At 37.3% G+C, this 20,220-nt stretch overlaps 1 protein-coding gene across 1 annotated transcript; it reads left to right on the top strand.

Annotated features, from left to right (window-relative positions):
* The first annotated feature begins 1,878 nt into the window (after positions 1-1,878).
* On the top strand, positions 1,879-18,188 carry barx2 (BARX homeobox 2). The gene is made up of 4 exons (XM_084409788.1): positions 1,879-2,243; positions 10,512-10,782; positions 15,449-15,533; positions 16,004-18,188. The coding sequence occupies exons 1-4, from the start codon at positions 2,057-2,059 to the stop codon at positions 16,268-16,270; spliced, it is 810 nt and encodes a 269-aa protein (XP_084265914.1). The 5' UTR covers positions 1,879-2,056; the 3' UTR covers positions 16,271-18,188.
* The last annotated feature ends 2,032 nt before the right edge of the window (positions 18,189-20,220 follow it).

Genomic DNA, 20,220 nt, shown 5'->3' with positions numbered 1-20,220 from the left:
CTCTTTTAAGTAGGCTATTTGGGATCTCAGTGACAATTGAAAGTTTAATACACAATATACGCTATTTATTATTATTATTATTACATCATTATTACATCATTGCTCCTCCAGAAACTAATACAAACATTCCGTAAAACAAATGCATTCCGCCTGTAATTTATTAAATTCAAGTTACAACAGAAGTGTCGTTAACAATCGAATATTTGAATAGACTAGACTATTACATGATTAAGTTCAATGTTGCAGTAAACATTTCACAATTTTTCAAGTCAAGAAAACAAGTCATCATTTGATCAAATATAGCCCTTCATTACAAACTGGGCTTGGTATCTTTTCTGTCCCGCTGTTATCGTTAATAATTATTAGACAATCCGTTAACAATTTCTTATTAAAAGATATAACCAGAAAGAACTGTTGTGTGTGTGTGTGTGTGTGTGTGTGTGTGTGTGTATATATATATATATATATATATATATATATATATATATATATATATATATATATATATATATATATATATATATATATATATATAGGCTAGTGATAATTTGTGTGAGTGTTAGATATGAATAAAAGTTATGCCATTTATTATTACCATCTTTGAAGAGAAAAGAGCCCGGCGCAGCGCGCTTAACTTTGCCCTGATTTGTGAATGAATGATGCCGCTTGTTCTGGCAAGTGGAATAGTTGCTGTAGGTGATCGTTGAAAGCTTTAAGACTCGCAGGCGTTTCCGTATCGACAGGAGTTTTCCACAACAGCAGCAACAAAAATAACCGCAATAAAATAAATCCTTAAATGATTAAAATTCGTTGCCTTTTCAATTTAAATGCTAACTCTTTTAAATAAATAGCATGCCCGATCCATGTTTACTTCAGTTCAAATATATTTTAGGCTAAAATATATATATTTTTTAGCATGAATATTTAAGAATAATTCGGTTTCTTTTATTTTCTAGATAGATAGATAGATAGATAGATAGATAGATAGGCGGCGGCCTAGATAGATAGATAGATAGATAGATAGATAGATAGATAGATAGATAGATAGATAGATAGATAGATAGATAGATAGATAGATAGATAATTTTAAATTGACACTAAATGAACTGTAATTCCGTTTTGTTCTTTACTGTAAACAATCAGATCTGACTGAACCTTATTTGCGATTTTAGGAAAACAAAGCTTATTGCGAAGCTTTATCATTTGTAATAAAGCACATGTGTTTCCTCTGCATATTTATGATAGATAGATAGATAGATAGATAGATAGATAGATAGATAGATAGATAGATAGATAGATAGATAGATAGATAGATAGATAGACAGCCTAATAATTAGAAATGCAGACTTTTAAATTGACACTAAATGAAATGTAATTCCGTTTTGTTGTTTACTGTAAACAATCAAATCTGACTGAACCTCATTTGCGATTTTAGGAAAACAAAGCTTATTGCGAAGCTTTATCATTTGTAATAAAGCACATGTGTTTCCTCTGCAGATAAACGGCTAGCTTTGATAGATAGATAGATAGATAGATAGATAGATAGATAGATAGATAGATAGATAGATAGATAGATAGATAGATAGTTTTCATATTTCTATTCTTTCTTTTTTACAAGAACCAGCACACAAATAATATTACTGATCATAATAATACTTATTAGAAATACTGCCTTTTAAACGAGCACTAAATGAACTGTTATTCCATCAAATCTAACTCAGAGTTGGGGGTGCAGCAAACCGGTTCATTGTTCTTATGTAGAGAGAGAGAGAGAGAGAGAGAGAGAGAGAGAGAGAGAGAGAGTGATTGACGTGAAGTGTGTCTGCTGTGTAGTGACAGGAGAGCTGGTTTATATAGCGGTGACTCAGAGCGCAGCGCGCACTCGCTTCATGAATGAGACACTGCAGACACCAGCAGCGAGAGCACGCCAGCGCTGTTCAGATGAGATGTCGTTTTAGATCAGTAGCACATGCAATAAGTTTTACACAACTTTTAACGAGGCGAATATCAGAGCTTTTGTCTCGAGCGTCCCGCTGAAGGCGCGTATCTGGACACTATGCATTGCCAAGCAGAGCTGAGACTCGCGAGCAGCGCGCAGCTGAAAGCAGTCAGAAGACGATACAAGACTTTCATGATCGACGAGATCCTCTCCAAGGAAACATGTGATTACTTCGAGAAACTTTCTCTTTACTCGGTTTGTCCCTCTTTAATCGTCAGACCCAAACCTCTGCATTCATGCTCGGGTAAGTGACGCCAGTTCACAGGTTTTCAAGAGATTATTTTTGTTTGTTATTTGAAATGCTGAGTAATTTTGAATGGGCATTGATATCTTTCACTTTTCTTGTCTTCTCACTTTCTCTTTGACTTTTATATTTGTAATAATTTCTTTTCCCTCATAAATGAAAAAACAACAATACTTGCACTGCACTGCAAATTCAACCCATTAAAACGAAAATCTGACGCGTTGAACTTTTTGAATTGTATTGCAATTACTAGTAAATAAAATCGAGCGGAAAATATAGTCATAATATGAGAAGAAAGTAAACAAATTATTGTGACAAGTTAAATGGAAGGTTTAATAATGAAAACATTTCTACAGTGTGCATGCCACATATGCTCTTTCATGTTGCATGCACACTGTAGACATGTCTTATATATACATAGGCTATATATGAAATATTTGAACAATATTTTTTAAACAATACTAATTTGAAGGATGCTTTTCCCGAGTTGAGTGTACCACGTATTTTGCTTTCTTATAATGTGTTAGCCAGTGTATAATGCACGCTTTTTTTCTCTTTACGAACTAATAGTAGGGGATACAATATTACTAAACCCATTGTTTGCGAAGGAACGGCCTGGAAACTGCGTTTATTAGTGATATTTTTGCCCTTAATTAAACCACGTCCACTTGAAAATAATAAACATTGCTTGCATTTACCCATAGACGTTAAAGAGGTCCGTCTTCTTGCGCAATATAAGCGCGCTTTAACATGTTCATATTCCTATTTAAATGAGTTGATTGGACGCATTTAAATTCAAAACATGTTAGTAGGTCGAGAGTTAAACTGTAAACACCGTTTGTGCGATAAAGTTGAATTCGCACCCACAGCAACATCCACTGACGAAAACACACGAGATAACGAAACAGCTTACAGCGAAATTACATTGAATCTTATAACATAAAATTGTGTGATTGATTTAATTGCGTGAACGTATATGTATTTTATTACCTTTACATTAACTTTGTCTGATTGCTGACTGATATTGTCAACATCTAACATTCATCTCATATACACATTACACATATTTATTTTATTTGCACCAGATAGAGCTCAAATTATATTAAATTAAATAATAATGGCCACAGAAATGTTTTGACAGTTCAATAGATTAATAGTTGACACTCCTTTGAAATATCACCACACCTCACTGATGATTTATCATTGCACAGCCAGACAACACTCTCATCATATTTCATCTTTAAACCTTTTTCTGCACACCATGTTTTGAGGGTTTTGCTTCACTGACCTCAGGGTTCAGGTGCCAGCACATTCTCCAAACTGCATTTGTTTCATTCGTTTAAACTGTCACATTTATAATGAGTTGGGTATCTGTGGTAAAATAATGACATATTCTCCTCTTACTTGCCCCAAGGAACACAAACTCTTGGAAGCCACAGGACATTTATCTATTTAGAGAACTGTTGCCACACACTTGACTATGCAACATAGGATGCAGTCAGGTATGACATCCTGAAGCAACAGGTGCGATGTCATTCCATCGTGATGAGAAGCATTGTGCGAAGTTCACAAGACGTTTTCAAATGTTCCTGGCATGCCATTAATCCGGGTTGTAATACATCAGCCAACATGGGACGTGTACAAAAGCGTTTGACCCTGAAGATCATGATGGTGTCATGCAGTATTGGTAGCGGCCCGCGTGTAATTAGGTTTAAGGGATTGATTAAGTGCATTTGTGACCCATCCGAAGGTTTAGCAAGGACTTAGCTCTGTGGTTTCCGATGCGATTTTCCAAAGAGAGCATCGTCGCAGATCAAATATTATTCCGGTTGTCATTTGAAAACAAACTCACTGTTCCATATACTCAATGTATATAATCGTTCCCAACACGTGCAGAAAATGTACAGTATTGACAGTTATCCATACCAGTGCAGTCCATTTCATTTTTTTGTCTTCTTGTACGACCGGATAAAATCTCCGTAAAACTAAGTGTTACTGTTTTGACACTTGTAAGACAAGCAAGTTTTTCAGGTCAGAATGACTGATCTCACAGCAAATCCTGTTTTGCTTTAAGGGATAGCTTTATCTTGTTTCGCTAACCTTTAACACAAAACCATAAAGACATTTTCCTTTATCATTTTTGCTCATTTCACAACCAGGCGTCACCAGAGCATATTAAAATGATGACGAAGCCAGTATTGGAGATGTGAGGTTTGATATTTCCACATGTATTTGTGTATAAAACTGAGTAACAATTCATTACTCAGACAAATTGGTTTCACGCTATTTGGTCCCTTTAACACATTCTGTTGAATGCAAGTAACGTTGCACCGACATGTCTACTAACTCTATTAGTAACTCTCATATAGACTGTTAGGTTAGGGTTCGGGTTAGAATAAGTTGACATGTACTTGCAGAGTTGCATCAAATAAAGAGTTAGCAGATATTAAGAAGACACTCTACTAATACTCTAATGAGAGTTAGTTACTTAATTGTACACTGTAACAAAAATAAAGGGTAACACTTTATTTCGATGGTCCCTTTTGAACATTCCGTTGACTCTAAGTTATATTAATTACATTTAGGGTTAGTTGCATGTAATTTCGCAAGATTTATACTATAATAAGTACTTGTAACAAGGACACTGTAAAATAAAGCGTTACCGACAAATGAAAGTGATTTAGCAGCAAGTGTTGCAGTGCAAAATTCCAAACTAGGCCAGAAAAGCGCAAAGTATCCACTCCGGACTCGATGTGTGTTGACAGAAAGCATCTTTGCTCCCTCATTCCTGCTGTGCAGTTTGTGAAATCGGAGACACTTCCTCTGAATGGATGGGACCACGATAAAAATAGCTTTAGCAGTTTACTCACTTTCTTCACACACAACCCTTCAAACACACACGTAGCCCATGTAAGCACAACACAACATGCACACGGACGTATACATACACATGTATGAAGTCATACACATGCATGCTTGAATGCGCACATGCTTCCTTGTGTTTGTAAGTCCAGCTGTGAGGTAAAGGCAGTGTGAGAGTTTTGGCAGGCCAGGGGTGAGGATAGAATATCCAGGCCGAATATCAGAACGCTGCGCGCACTGTCTCTTTTCAATCTGAGGGGTGTGAGATATTCTATATGCCAGCACATCAATGGATGGTAATGCTTAATATAGAATGTAGCTGGCATTAAGACTGGCACTCACTGAAAGGCCACTGGCTCTGGACTCTCCCTCATCATCATAACTCTGAGCTCATACTGTAAACGCTGTTCGCCACTAGGAGCCGCTGTACGACATGTCAAAATACTACAGGAGAGTCTGCAGTCAATTAGCAGAAAATGACATGATATTTCATAAACAAAACAAGCAATTATACGTATTTAAATATAAAAGACGTTTAGGCGAAGGTCCAATTTTTCCAAACTCAAATTGATTTCAGCCCTGACTTCTCATATGTGTGCAATACCCGTAATATGAAACTTTATGTGTAGATATGAAGATACCTACCACTAAACCTAACCGTACCCATAAGTTATCCCTAAAATCAGAAGGAAATGATAGGTGAATAACACTGATGTAGAAGCATCTAACCTTGGTTTTAAGCCTAAACTAGACCTAAACTGTAAACTTGTCCCTCAAACCTGATTGGTCCAGGATCAATCAAGATGTTGATCCAGGAACATGTTGTACTTGGTGAAATTGTGCATACCTCTCTGAAATTGTACATAGGCTACCATTAACATTATTGATTAAATGGCCTATTCACTATAAAACCGCACTCTTTTAGGGACGTGCATTTATTGCATGGACAAAGAACATAATGCGTTTAAAATGCATTTACACAGTTCAGTTCCCTCTTCAATGCGGTTAGACTGAATGCACAAAGCAAACTGTTCGCTGAAAATATCCACAACATTGAAATAGGAGTGCACAGTTTATCTGTCAATCACCTGCGTGTGGAAGTTTCATTCATTACTATAATTGTATATTTCTATATACAATATTCACACATCCTATAAAGACCAACCCCCACACACCCTGGTCCTACCACTTACAAACTTGACGTGAGAGTGTAATAACAGGTTTTAATATTTCGTTTGAAGACATGTCTTTAACTAGGACGCGGGAAAGGCTTTTAGAAGCATTTCTGAAAGGAGGAGATGCAGATACAAATCGTTGATAGTGTAATCTTCTATGACAGCATGCTGAAAAACAGCCTAATAGGAGGATGAGTCTCCCTTAGAGGAGTAAACGATCACAACCGTCCACAACCTGTCTTCACATTTATTAACTGCAGACAATAAAAGCAATGCCATTCAGACGAGAACCAGTTATGTTCACACACATATATACATAAAACACACAATTACGGACGCATTTTGTCACGATTGTCAGACCTCACCCATGATGCAACCCGGAGGGTGCGGCTTTACACATTTATGGAAATGCATTATCAGGGTGAATATCTAATTCATGAGATCTTAGCTGTATTCACCCTTCGGGCAAACATGCCAAATCATTCACAGGGTTTTGTATCATGCCTAAACATTTATAAGTATTACTGACAGAAGTATACACTGCTTAAGTCTAAAGAAGTTGTTTGATTCCTGGAAGAGTCAAACAGAAATCCATCAGCTGCATTAACAAACATTATCTTGCTTAGGCAAATTCGGCTTCAGCAAGAGACGTTTATCCATTCGCTTGCAGAGTCTATCTTGTGTGTTTTTTTTCTGTTCTTCAGAACTTGCTGGATAATAAATATTGAGAAATAAAAACACAAACGAGTGATGAAACATTAAATCTGTCACCACATGGCCCAACCAACCAAACTGTACCGTGTTATTAAGAGTTCAAATGTTCATCAAGTGCCAAATGAAATCATCTCGCTGGAATCCAATCAGTCAGGGAAAATAAGACAGGACTGAAAGAGCGCAATCAAGAGCTTAACGTTTGCTACTGTTTTTCAGCCATCAGTGGGAGAAAGCACGAGGTTCTCAGCTTGATTGCGAGTCATGAAAACTTGTCACTCCGTTCACGACACATGAATGGCAGGTCAAGATGTTGAACTCGAGGCACAAAAGATTTCCTGAACCCGGCATGTCATAACAAGGAAACGCAACACCAAAAACCGCCTTGGATATTTTTAGGTCAAATGAAATGCTACCGCTTTTTTTAGAACGCAATTTTCACACTACTTTCCTCAAAACACGAGCACGACTTAATCCAGAAGTGTGGCGTTATAATAATAAGGCCTCGGGAAAATGATCTCACTGACTCGTTTAAGTAAGTGAGCTAATTAACTGAGACCTAGGATACGGTTAAGCAGCTCGTTGGTTGTCTAATAAAAGTGAACTAGTGTAAATGTGAAGGTGTAACAGGTTTGTGATTAATTTGCTACAAATGAGAGAAATAGCATGTCTATGCGTCTGCTGTTGCGATAATTACACAGAACAAATATTTACAGGCTACACACAGTGTCAGGGGGATAGATAGATTTGAATTGAGTGATAGATGTTATAGATTTTGAAGAAAGAACAGGGAGGGAAAGAGGGAAAAACAGAGTTAAACAGATGAGCCAGAAGGGATGTCATGCCTAGACGTGTTGCATCGACAACAATGAGATCATCCTGATTTGTGTGCGAGTGTGAGTACATGCATGTTTGTGCCTTTGTGTGTGTGGAAAAATGTTCTGTCCTTCCACTATGTTGCTCATTAACAATGTACATGACTGTGTGCGGGTCTGTATGATTCACTCTTCAGAACCATAGAGTGCTGCAGGGATGGCATATTTTTGTAGGCCGAAACCCAGAAACCAATTAGCATTTTAGCACTTCCGCTTCCATCGTCTCCTAGTCATTGGAGTTTTTGAACGGGTTTGTGGTTAAAAGCCTGAAATAAGGTCTGTGGTGAACACAAGCTCAAGACACTTTATTCTTAGTTTTTTCCCTATCACATATTTTAGCAATCATCACAAATTAGGAATAATTCGTATAATCATTTTAGTCGGCTACATTTTTGTGATACCAACTATAAATTTGGAACACAACTTGGTTAGACATACGACTTTTTTTTTCTCGAGCAATTTTAGAGTCCAATTTGTTTTGTAAAATATATATTTTGTATAACAGAAAATGTCAAGCCGATCTCACGGCAATTCGTGTGTATTTTACGAGGTGGCTAATTTGTATGACTTTTGCTCAGTCGTACGTATTTTAATTCGTATGAATTCGTACAAATGACCGACCCCTGACCCCGCCCCTAAACCCACCCATCACTGGGGTTTAGACAAATCGTACGAATTAGCCACCTCGCAAAACATGTACGAATTGGTCGTGAGATAGAATTGAATATGTTTAGTTCAATACATTTCATTTGCAGTAAAATTAAACTTCTATAACAGTTTAAAGCTACTGTAACGCTTTAGCCTACATCCCGCAGAGTACTGCGCAAGTAAAACGAATTTACATCGTAACTTTCGGTAGTTATAGTGTACCTATAAAGCATGTACGTGTCGGTATAAGGGAAAAAAATAGGTAAAGTTTGTGGAATAAGGGGGTAACAACCAGGAAAATTAGTCAATTATTTGAATAAGTATTTTAGAAGTGAGGGGTGCTTATTCTACTACTGTGATAGGCAACACTCTTATGTTTGGAGAAATTTAGCGAGAACATACACTACGGGCCTTATTGTAATTATAGTGTACTTATACATATAGCCTGGCCTCTTTTAAATTATGGGGTACATATCAGTGCATTTATACAGTCAGCTGTTTTAGTTTGGGCTTCCGTGTTTCAAAGCACTGAATAATCTGTAATAATATACTTATATAATAATACTAATACTATCTTTAAAAAGAGACCAGCCTAAGGTCTGTATTACAGATAATTCATGAATTACAACCATTTATGTTCATATCTATGCTCAAAAAAGGAGGGTGACAGTATTTAAGAGAGGAAATGTAATATTTCAGTAAACAACTACAAGTACAACACCTTAATGCCTTTAAATGTTTCCTTCAGGTCATATTCAATAAGGAAATGTTATTTGATCAAATATTTTGGCTTTACCACAGTCATTTCTTTATCTAAGCAATCAGACGATCAGATAAGACTGTAGAGGCATAAGAGCTTACGTGAATTAAGATTGTGACCAATTTGCCTGTGAAAGGGACATGACGTGATGTATTCATTTCACAAAACGCTCTTCCATTCTCACTTTACTTCAATAAATCACAGGATCAGTTTTTTTTTTTTAGCTTGATGACACAACAAGCTTTATTTCTCTTGGAGGTATTACGCTCTCTCTCAGCTCAGACGGGTCCCGTGTTGCATTTTATGGACTCTGGCGTCTCGCTGATGTCTGACTAAAGAAAGAGCAGGAGACAAAGAGAGAGAGAGTTGGAAGTATTACAACTGTAAGGGAGGGCGTACAGATGCCCCAGTTAAAAATTATTACCCAGAGTGCATTGTGTCGGTGACAGCGTGTATCATCATCCTCAGAGTTCAGTGTGAAACAGCAGTTACATCACCACTGCAGACCTCCAGTTCAGCACCTTACATCTCACAGGGCAAAACTCTTAACACTTACCTACACCATTACTGACGCGGGTCGAGACCATTACAGGCTTTGAGTTCACTCGGACATGATGGCTGGTTTAAGAAAAGGGGTTCAGCTGGCTCACTTTAGCAGCTTGTAAATTGCAAAAATTGTAAAAAAAAATTTAATTACATTTTACATTTTTACATTTTTTTAAATTAAAAAAAAAGAGTTATAAATTCACAATTGTGAGAAAAAAGTAAAAATTCTGAATTATAAACTTGCAATTGTGACAAAAAAGTCAGAATTTCTAGTTATGAACTCATTATTGTAAGAAATGAAGTCAGAATTGTGAGATATAAACTCAGAATTGAGATATATATATATTTTTTTTTTGAGATTGTGAGAAATAAAGTCCAAACTGCGAGATATAAAGAAAAGCAGTGTTATTGTGAGTGAAAAAAGTCGCAATCAGCTTTTTTATTCCGTGGCGGAAACAAGTTTCCATAGTTTCGAGCCTTTTTTCATTATGATTTGATTTTGAGGCCTGCGCACCAGAGGAATGTGAAGCCAGCCTACAGTGTTTGGCGCGGTCGTTGACGTTGCTTTCGAGATAAACATTTTAATCAATGTGACCTTATTATAAAGAGTTGCCTCTTCATTAATGTTTTCTGTCAATATTTGTGTGCTATCAGTGCTAACAAGAGCGTTTCGTTGACTGTGTTCTCCCAGGCTCTACCCCTCTGAGATCGTACCCTCTCCTCTCCGTGATCACACACCAGCCTCAGTCTCCACACCTGCCCCTTCTCTCACCCCAGCACCCGCTCACCTCCGAGCCCACGCACAGCGAGACCCCCGTCAGCATCAGCAGCGAGTCAGAGACGGAGCACTCCGCCCCGCGACTGAAGAAACCCCGCCGCAGCCGCACCATCTTCACGGAGCTGCAGCTCCTGGGCCTGGAGAAGAAGTTCCAGAAGCAGAAATACCTCTCCACTCCCGACAGGTCAGAGAGGGCTTTTACACTTGATTTTACTGTGTGCGAGGGCATTTCTGCACACTGTAAGACATTATTGTTGGTTTAACTTAAAAAAAAGTAAGTTACCTGGTTGACTTAAAATTTTGAGTTCATTGAAATAAAATATTTGAGTAAATATAGTGAAGGAAATTGGTTTAATTGATAGAAACTCAAAATATTATGTAATCTGAACCACATAAATTTACACAAATCTAAAAAGGTTGATTTGGCAAAAGATAAAAAGTTGTGATCATAAATCATGCAAATATTTTTTTACAGTGCAGTATTTGTGCCTCGTACATGGCCTGTCAAAGTTATACTGAAAATGTGAAAATGTTATTGACAAATACATTATTTTAAAATATGTGAAAAAAATATGACATTTAAAAAAAAAAAACTGTTAAAATTAGATTTTTTTTTACATGTTTATTTCTGGGAATTGATTTGAACATACCAAATTGGCATTATATAATGAATATATATATATATATATATATATATATATACAGATAAAAACATTTTTGAATTTGGCAATGTGCAATGATGAATCTTGCACAATGAAACAGAGATTTGATGTTGACTTTAAGAAAGCATAGTAATTGTGATAAGCAATAAATGAAAATAATTCTAAGTGCATATAAAGCCTGGAATAAACACTTTAATCTGAAGCAAATCACTGTTAGCCAAACTATTACATTGCTCAGTGTTGTAGTTAAGACGACAGTAACATTTCAGCCATGCTTCGAATAGCAAAAGAAGCCTTTAAAAGAAACACTACCCCATTCAAGACAACAGGGACACATGCCAAGAAAAGCAAACAAAAATGTATTACATTGATTTCATGCCAATCATTTAAAGCACACGCAGGTGTATTTAAAAAAACTTTGGGGCTTTGTACAATGAGATGAGGTAATTTACGTGTCGTGGGTCTTCTCGCATGGGACAGTTTTTTTTTTCCGGCAATAACACATTTTCCATTTCGGTTTGGCTCTGCGTTTAGATTTGGCCGGAGTGGATGTGTTTCCATTAGAGCCCTAAGGGTGTATTTGGGTAAAAATCCCCAAAAAATCAGTTCTGTCCCACCTACAATGATTCTGAGCGTGTCTGCCACACACACACACACACACACACACACACACACATACACACACACGAACAATTCTCAGAATTTTTGGTCAGACACAGCCTAAGGATGGATTCTGTCCTTCAGCGACATATGAGCTGTCAGACATAATTGTCTGAAAACTGTCAGCACCACCAGACGTGCAAAGTCAAGACAGCCACCGCAAGACTCTCTCTTACACACTCCACTTATTCACTTTTGTTTTACAGATAGCGCTCCTTTCTTTCATAAAACAAGAAAACAAATATTGCCATGCGTCATGCAGTTGTGGTCTCATATCGACTCAAAGATGAAGTATTGTTTGATTGAGCATCCATGCAGAAGATTAGCTAAAATGAGTTATGAAAGTATACACACACACACACACGCGCACATGCACACACAGACATATAGATAGATAGATAGATAGATAGATAGATAGATAGATAGATAGATAGATAGATAGATAGATAGATAGATAGATAGATAGATAGATAGTAGTGAACAAAAGTGTTTTCTTTTTTTTTAAACGACCCCACAACTTCGATTAAACCATCAAAATGTGAAGAAAATGTTTTACTATAAGTGTTACATGTTTAAGAACAAAACATTTATTTAAGGTATTAAGGTATTTATCTGACAAAATTGTTTGGCAAAAAAAAAAAAAAAAAAAAAAAAAATCGCATAAAAAAAAAGCTCACAGGAAAAACCATATAGAAAATTCTAGGTTGGCAATTTTATTGTAAGGACAGGAAAAAGCATATGAATAAATAATATATTGGTAACTATATCAGGATCAATCATAGTTTTATTTTATCATATACTATTACTATTAGAATAAAACAATATTACGGCTTGTTTTTAAATATTATGTTTAAATAAATTTTATATATATATGTATAGCCTAATCAGACTGATAAATAATAATTATAGTGTGTAATAAAAATAAAACTATGCATGATTGATCCCGATATAGTTACCAATTTATTATTCATTCTTAATTTAGAATAATAAGTAGTTTTCTCAGAAATCACTGACCCAAGTATGCAAAGTTCTGCAAGAAAAGCTGGCACGAAAGAGTCTGTTTTGTTGGGTCCTGTCGGGTCATTTGGGAAAGGTTTTGGCTCAAGGCCGCTTAGTTCACCGCTAGGTCATGGTTAGCCTCTGCTCTATCACTCTGTCACACACTTTGCCTCAGGAACGAACAAATTCATTCATGGCTGAATGAAAAACAAGTGAGGGGAATTCCTCATCTTCTGGCAAGTTTGAGGAATGGGCCTCAAAACGCCTCGGGTTTGTGTTGATCAATCTCAAAGACGACCTGAAGGTGTTGTGCTGTTTTTGGCTTGTCCGCCTAGGCCACACAATCAGAACATGAAAGCAATAAAAAACATGTCGCAATATGGAACGTAATGATTTATATCATGAAGTTTTAATGTTTTTTTTTTTTTTTTTTTTTTTTTTTATGAGGCAGAGATGATTATAATCATCTTCATCATCATTATGAATAAATGTCAGAACCCAAACTGAGCTTAAATTAGGCTCATAGTTGCAAGGAGTGTGCCGGCATTGGAATGCAGCGTGTGTGTGTGTGTGTGGTTTCTCTCTGAAGAATAATAAGCACAAACACAGAGGTGCTTTTCTTACCACCAATTACAGCACAGAAACAGCCACAAATGACAGACAGCCCGACTGCAGCTTAAAAAAAGTAAAATCCCCACCACTCGTACGTTTAGCTTAAACACACCTCAGTGTGATATGACATGTGACACTTAACAAATAAATAAATACATTTTTCATGTTTTACTCTGTCAGTTTGCAAGACAATTAAGGTTTGTTTTCTTTTAGCGTCAATAAAAGCACTAAAAATACAGTGGTATTACCTATGAAAATACCTGGTGCAAAATGTAATTGGTGGTACAGTTTTAATTGAATATTTTATGAAATTATTATTGTTGATATATATATATATATATATATATATATATATATATATATATATATATATATATATGTAATTATGTGAGACTGGGATGAGAGAGTCTCACTATAATAAAATGTAATAATAAAAATGAATACTGAATATTTTATATTAAAAGAGACCACAGAATTAGAGACATAATGTTTAGGAAATTGATACCCAGATTCAAAATACATAAAAATATATTTGCTGCAATTGACCAATCAAAATCGAGTATTCTGCTGCAACGTAATAAATTAGATGTAATAAAATACCATAGTGTTCGCATCTTTACCATAGTACCGCCATTTAAGGATATTAAACATTTAGTTTTTCATACAATGCACAACTTAGAAGAAAAAGGAGGAAAATGAGACAATAAACAGATAAAGAGGAAGAGAAGAGGAAAGCGCGAAGTCAAGGGCTTTTGAGAGCGAGTGTTAATCTGCTCATTTCCAGAAGATCACTGCACCTCATATGACTCTCTGAGAGGCTCAACAGAGGAGCTGTGTAATCCTGCGTGACTCTCGATGTAGATGTAGCAGAAATCTGTGCGCTCGTTTGATATGTGGCTCTCTCGTTCCCTCGAATCCCATCTCGCACGTCCCCCTCCTTGCCTATCAAGTTCCCGCAGACCAATCGCTGCATTAGTCATGCGCTGCCTGCCCAAGTGCCCCGAAAAGATCTACTATTGCCTTCGGGCAAGTCAGGAGCTCCATGACTGGATTACCTTGTCCTTGTTCTGTCCAGATAAAGCGTGATGGCATTCCACGGGAGGTCTGCGATTACATTCGGCCTGGGAAGACTCTTCAGTTCAGAGCTTGGCAGAACTCTCTGATATGTCATGCCAGCTTTGGGAATTTTGCAGTGATTAGATCTACATCTGCACTCTAGATGGCCACCCACTGGCTTTTATGTGTAGGACGACAGGTGACTTTGGGATTTCGGTCAATTACTTCCAGTTCTGAAGTTTCCCGCCTTCTTTGCAGTCGTTCGTGTTACTTGCTTGAGGGTTTTTACAGGTCAGAAATGCTCTGCTCCTAAACTGACCTGCCACTGCCTATAGGTTCACAATACTCAGAAGTGTCTGATTTGGAATCACACACACACATATAAGCTGTAGATATTATTTATTTTTTATTTTTATTAAGATGAATTGATTTATTAAAAATATGCCCATAATATATTTTTTCAAATACTTCAGTGGAACAAATTAATTCCCAGGCTGAACAATTATGGCTGTTCTCTAGAAACACATTTCCTTCACATTCAGCATTTTCAGATTCAATTTTTTTTTAATTGCTTCTTATTACACATTCAGTTTTATTAAAAGACATACACCCATATTTTAAGTGGGTGAGTAAGTGAGTACTCACAATTAAATTATTTTGGGTTACCGCTTTTTAAAATCATTTATTTATTATTATTTTAATACCACCTTATAATTTGGCATAAATATGTATCTTAGGTTGTAGCATCATTTAGTTTCTTACTTTTGGGGTCTTTGACTTTTGGAACAGAATAATAACCTATTTGTGTTTGATTTATGCACTTTCTTTTAACCTGCGCTTTGTATGTGTGTGTGTGTGCAGATTGGACCTGGCTCAGTCTCTGGGACTCACTCAGCTCCAGGTGAAGACATGGTACCAGAACAGACGCATGAAATGGAAGAAAATGGTGAGTCGAACGAGCTCGCTCAAGGCTAACATCACAAGTTCATAAGATTGTCTGTGTAGATAACTTAGGTCGTTAAGATACTGTCATCTTGTATCAATAAAAACATCTGTGTTGAAAATCCACCAAAGCTTTCTGTGTGGAAATGGAAACTCTGAGACATATCATTAAAAATCCATTAGACGGTGTTGAGCTGCCCTTCTCGGCACTCAATACAATCAGTGTGTGTAACAGCTACGGCCCCGGGCTGCTCGGTGAGTGTGTGTGGGACGATGATTTAAAGGACAGTACAGGTCTACGTCAGCGCGATCGACCTCTCAAAGCAGGAACAAAAGATCCACAGCGCGTTCACCTCTGAGAAAAACGAGCGTTGAGGGCCAGCCCAAATGGCTATATATCTTCCCTTAATCACTGTAATAACCATCCTCACCTTTGACTAGGCCCACATTTTTCACGTGTCCCTGTTTCTCCAGGTGCTAAAAGGAGGACACGAGGCTCCTACCAAGCCTAAAGGCCGACCTAAGAAGAACTCCATCCCGACCACAGAGGAGATCGAGGCCGAGGAACGGCTGGCGGCCAAACTGGTGGAGGAGGAGAAGCTGCCTGTGGAAAAGGAGGTCTTCCAATCTCAACCTCAAGATCTCAGTACATCCTCTACACCCACCGAGTCGGCCTGTCCGGAAACCCCGGCGCTAGGACACGCTCCTCCATCTCCGTCAGAAGAAATGACCACCAGCTAAACACAGCCATGCTGATGCACAACCAAAGACAGCTACTGAAAGACTTTTCAAAGACAGTTAAACGGCTTCCCAAGCCTGATTTGAAGAGGCACCAAACAGTATAGGGGTGCTTTAGACACAAAAATGTGTGAGTGTCATTGCAAAACGACAAAGCATCAAACCAAGTGGCTTGTATTACCCAAAAAGTTTCATTTCACACACAAAAAATATGCTTTTGCTGTTGTTAAATGATGAAACAATTGGACAAAATACATATACAATGCATCCACCAAAAATCACACTGAGCCCATTTGTTTGCGGATTTTGTTGTCTAATGCAATGACATGCAGGCATTTTACAGTACGCCGAAGTGTCCAAATACTTTCCGCTACATATGGCGATGCAGTGATCAAGATTGTAACATTGCTTTAAATGTCATACAGCTGCCTTTCTGAAATGTATTTTATAAAACATTTTATAATATGCTGCCAGATACGGCAACATCGCACAGACTCACCGGTTCAGCGCCTTCTAAATGAACAAACAGTAAGTGTTTCTCTCTCTCTCTCTTTCCCTGTAAATAGTACCTGTTTAATTGCGCCTGTAGTTTACAGTGCACCTGTGTACTGTAGCTTGGGATTCTGTGCCAAAACACATATATTTGAATAGCTAAAGTGCCCTTTGAGGTATTTTTTCCTTTTTTTACACTTCCATGAAGCTGCTGCCATTAAAAGTTAATAGGACGGGTTAGTATGAATACCAGTGTAAACATGTACAGAGTTCTGGATTTCACGTGAGAAAATGTGGCTCTTTTTAAAGCAGGATTGTCCAGTTTGGGTAAAGATTAGCTTTATCCATTCAACATCTCAATGGATAAAGAATCTGTCAGCTTATACAGAAAAAGAACATAAATTTTGAGAAAACATTAAAGGGAATATTGATTTAAGTAAAGCTTCCAAAGTGCCCACTCTCTGCCAAACGACAATGTGTTTTTCTTTTTCTATTTGCAGAGAAAAGGAGTTTCTTTTGTTCGTTTTATGCGTGACATGCTTCGAATTCATTGTATTTCAACCGAATCCTTTCTTCAAATCACTTCTTTTTTTTTTTTTTTCGTGTGTGTGTGTATAACCTTTGCACGGCCGTTTAGTACTATTCTTTGAGGCTGAAACACATGATATATGAACTCCCAGATGGAGCATGCTAGCTATTGTATGTTTCTTCCCATTTCATTCCCTTTGAATGAAAAAAAAAACACAACAAAAAACGTTGAACCCTTTTCCCCCTCTGTGGTGTGGCGCAGTATGACACCACTAAGTGCAGGCTGGTTTTATTACTGTAAGAAAAACCACTTAATCTGTCAGGGGCGCAAAGCAATTAATAAATCAAACTCGAACTAGTAAAAAAAAAAAAAAAAAAAACGGCCAAGAAAAAGGAAAATCTGCGGGACATGTCGAAGCCCGTGGCAGCTCGGCACATGCCTACATCTGAGTGACGTCCCATCACAGCCTCTTCTATCCTGCATGTCATAAGCTCTTTCAAACCAATGTTGCCTTTTGCAAAGATTTTATTTGTATAGTTTTTTTTCTGTGTTTGGCTAACAACAAATATTGAAAATATATTCCTTCTTTGATATAAAAACACTATTTTTCTGGTGTACATACTGAATTTTATTGGGTGACTATACCTTTGTTTTTGGAGGAGAAGACTATATAGATAGATATTTGAGGGGAATCCTTTTTCACCCAAACGTTATGTCGTTTTTATTGTATGTGTGTGTGTTTGCATATTTAATAACATTTAATAAAGATGCCATTAATTTTGGAGGTCTGATATGATGATTTCATGTTTGTTGATTTGCTAGATAGACATACTATCTTGAACTATGTAGATACATACCATGAACTATAACTACATAAATAAATGTTACTTTGAAGCTGTTTTCACTGAGAAATTGCTAGTAAATTTCACAAATAATAAAAAAATGGCAAGTATCACATTAAGTTAAACATGCAATTTTGAAGTAGAAACACTGAAAGACCGTGTCCTTAATGGTACACTTCTTGTGCACTTGGGATCATGTGAATGGCGTGCACAAGATTTTAGGTTTAGGTTAAGTCCTAATAAGGATGTTCGTGAGCACCCCCCTTTGTAGCCGATATGCGCCCTCGATGCACACTATCGATGCACACTATTGAGGCCTCAAACTCTGCAGCAGACTTCTACCTGTGAGTCAAATGGCACCCTAAACACTCACGGTCTTCCTACGAGTCCGCACTTTTGTGACGTAACGCCACTTTGACTGTTGGGAAGAAGTCTGGTGAGGAGCTCGCATCAGTGCGGTCTCGGCAATAGTGTGCATCGAGGGCGCATATCGACTGCAAAGGGGGCGCTCGTGAGCACCCTTCTGAAACCTAAAATGACAAATGGGACACTCTACGGTCTCATGTACTTAACGGACACGCGGTAGCCAGTGTAAGTCGCAAAAAGATCGCAAGTGCACATGAATTGTGCCATTTGGGACAGGGCCGAAGAGGCATCATGAAAGTGTGGACGGAGGAAGATCGCAAAGGCGTAGGGTTCCATTTGGGACAGGGCCAAAGTATTTTCTTGTAAAATGTACTCCAATAATCTTTGTTTTATTTACGACTTTGAAAAATCGTTTTAAACAGTGAAGTTGAGTCTCAATCAGCTCTCTCATTCAGTATAAGTGCACTAGAAGTCAGTCATTGTCAAAATGGTTCCAGTGCGCAGACTTTTGTTTCATAGAATTTCCCAGAATGCAACATAAAAGCCATTTAGTATAATTTGCTCACTATGTTCACTTACCAGAAATGTCGGCATGTCCTCTGAAATCTCACAAGTTGATGACCACAAGTGTAAAATATAAAGAAAAGAAAAACGAAACAAAAAAATTCTGACAGCATTCTCTCACCCTAATGACATTCGAAGACTTCATTAATCTTCACACAAAACACAAATGAAGATATTTTAATATTCTCTCATGCATTATTCTTTGTTCTTCCTATGAAAGTGTCAACACTTTCAAATATGCTAAACTGAAACTCAAACGTGCGTGCTTGATGTGTGAGATCTAAGTTTTGTTCTTGTGCGCCAAGCATACGTAATGTGCTCTACGTATGTACTGTATGTTCATCGCAGTAGGATAAGTCTATATTTAAAATACCACAGTAGGATTTACATCTTCACATTAACCAGGTATATTTTTATGCTCAACCTTGCAATTGTGTTGCAGGCATTAAGTCACCAGCATCGACACTTTATGGATCAGATTCATGTATACAGATGCACATATGGAACTACGAATATGGAGCGGAATGAAACACAAAACACAGTGGAAAAGGTTTTGTTGTAGAAATTGCTTGCGGCAAAAAGTCTGTGAAAAATGTACTTAGCCGTTTTATAGGCCTGGGTCAACTTCAAGACAATAAAACAGTCAATAAAAGTGTAATTTACCTGGGTTGTGCCTTAAAAACTGGTAATACATTGATCATTTTAATCTATGACACAACTTGATGAGCACAAATTTAAAGAGGAGTGATGATTTGTCCTATTATTTTCTATTTAAAAAAAAAAAAAAAAAAAACACACATCCTCACATCCTTTTCTTTACACAATTATTTCTTGAATAAACAAGTTTGACTATTATAGGCTTATCATTCACTCCACACTTCCTTCACGCTGTCCTGTAGTGCACCTCGCTCAAACAGGTTTGTACCGACAAGTGCATTTTTGGTAGTTTATTGCACACATTGATGAGAGCAAAGGCAATCACCTTGGGCTGTATGTGAGCTTGTGCATGTGTGAACATACACACATGTGTGTGTGTGTGTGCGATCTAAAGGGGTCAGGGTCAAAGGTAGCTTCAAACCCTGAGGCAGAGGATTACGGCTGACAGGAAGTTGCAGTGGAAATGTCGATGATTGAAGTGTCACTGATTATCACTAAAGAGA

Source organism: Rutilus rutilus (assembly GCF_951802725.1).
Source record: "Rutilus rutilus genome assembly, chromosome: 5".
Taxonomy (NCBI): domain Eukaryota; kingdom Metazoa; phylum Chordata; class Actinopteri; order Cypriniformes; family Leuciscidae; genus Rutilus; species Rutilus rutilus.
This window is presented reverse-complemented; position numbering and strand designations above follow the sequence as displayed.

Coding starts and splice junctions, on each gene's coding strand:
- barx2 (XM_084409788.1), top strand. CDS start 2,057: ATGCATTGCCAAGCAGAGCTGAGACTCGCGAGCAGCGCGCAGCTGAAA. Junction 2,244..10,511: donor ACCTCTGCATTCATGCTCGG/GTAAGTGACGCC, acceptor GTGTTCTCCCAG/GCTCTACCCCTCTGAGATCG. Junction 10,783..15,448: donor TACCTCTCCACTCCCGACAG/GTCAGAGAGGGC, acceptor GTGTGTGTGCAG/ATTGGACCTGGCTCAGTCTC.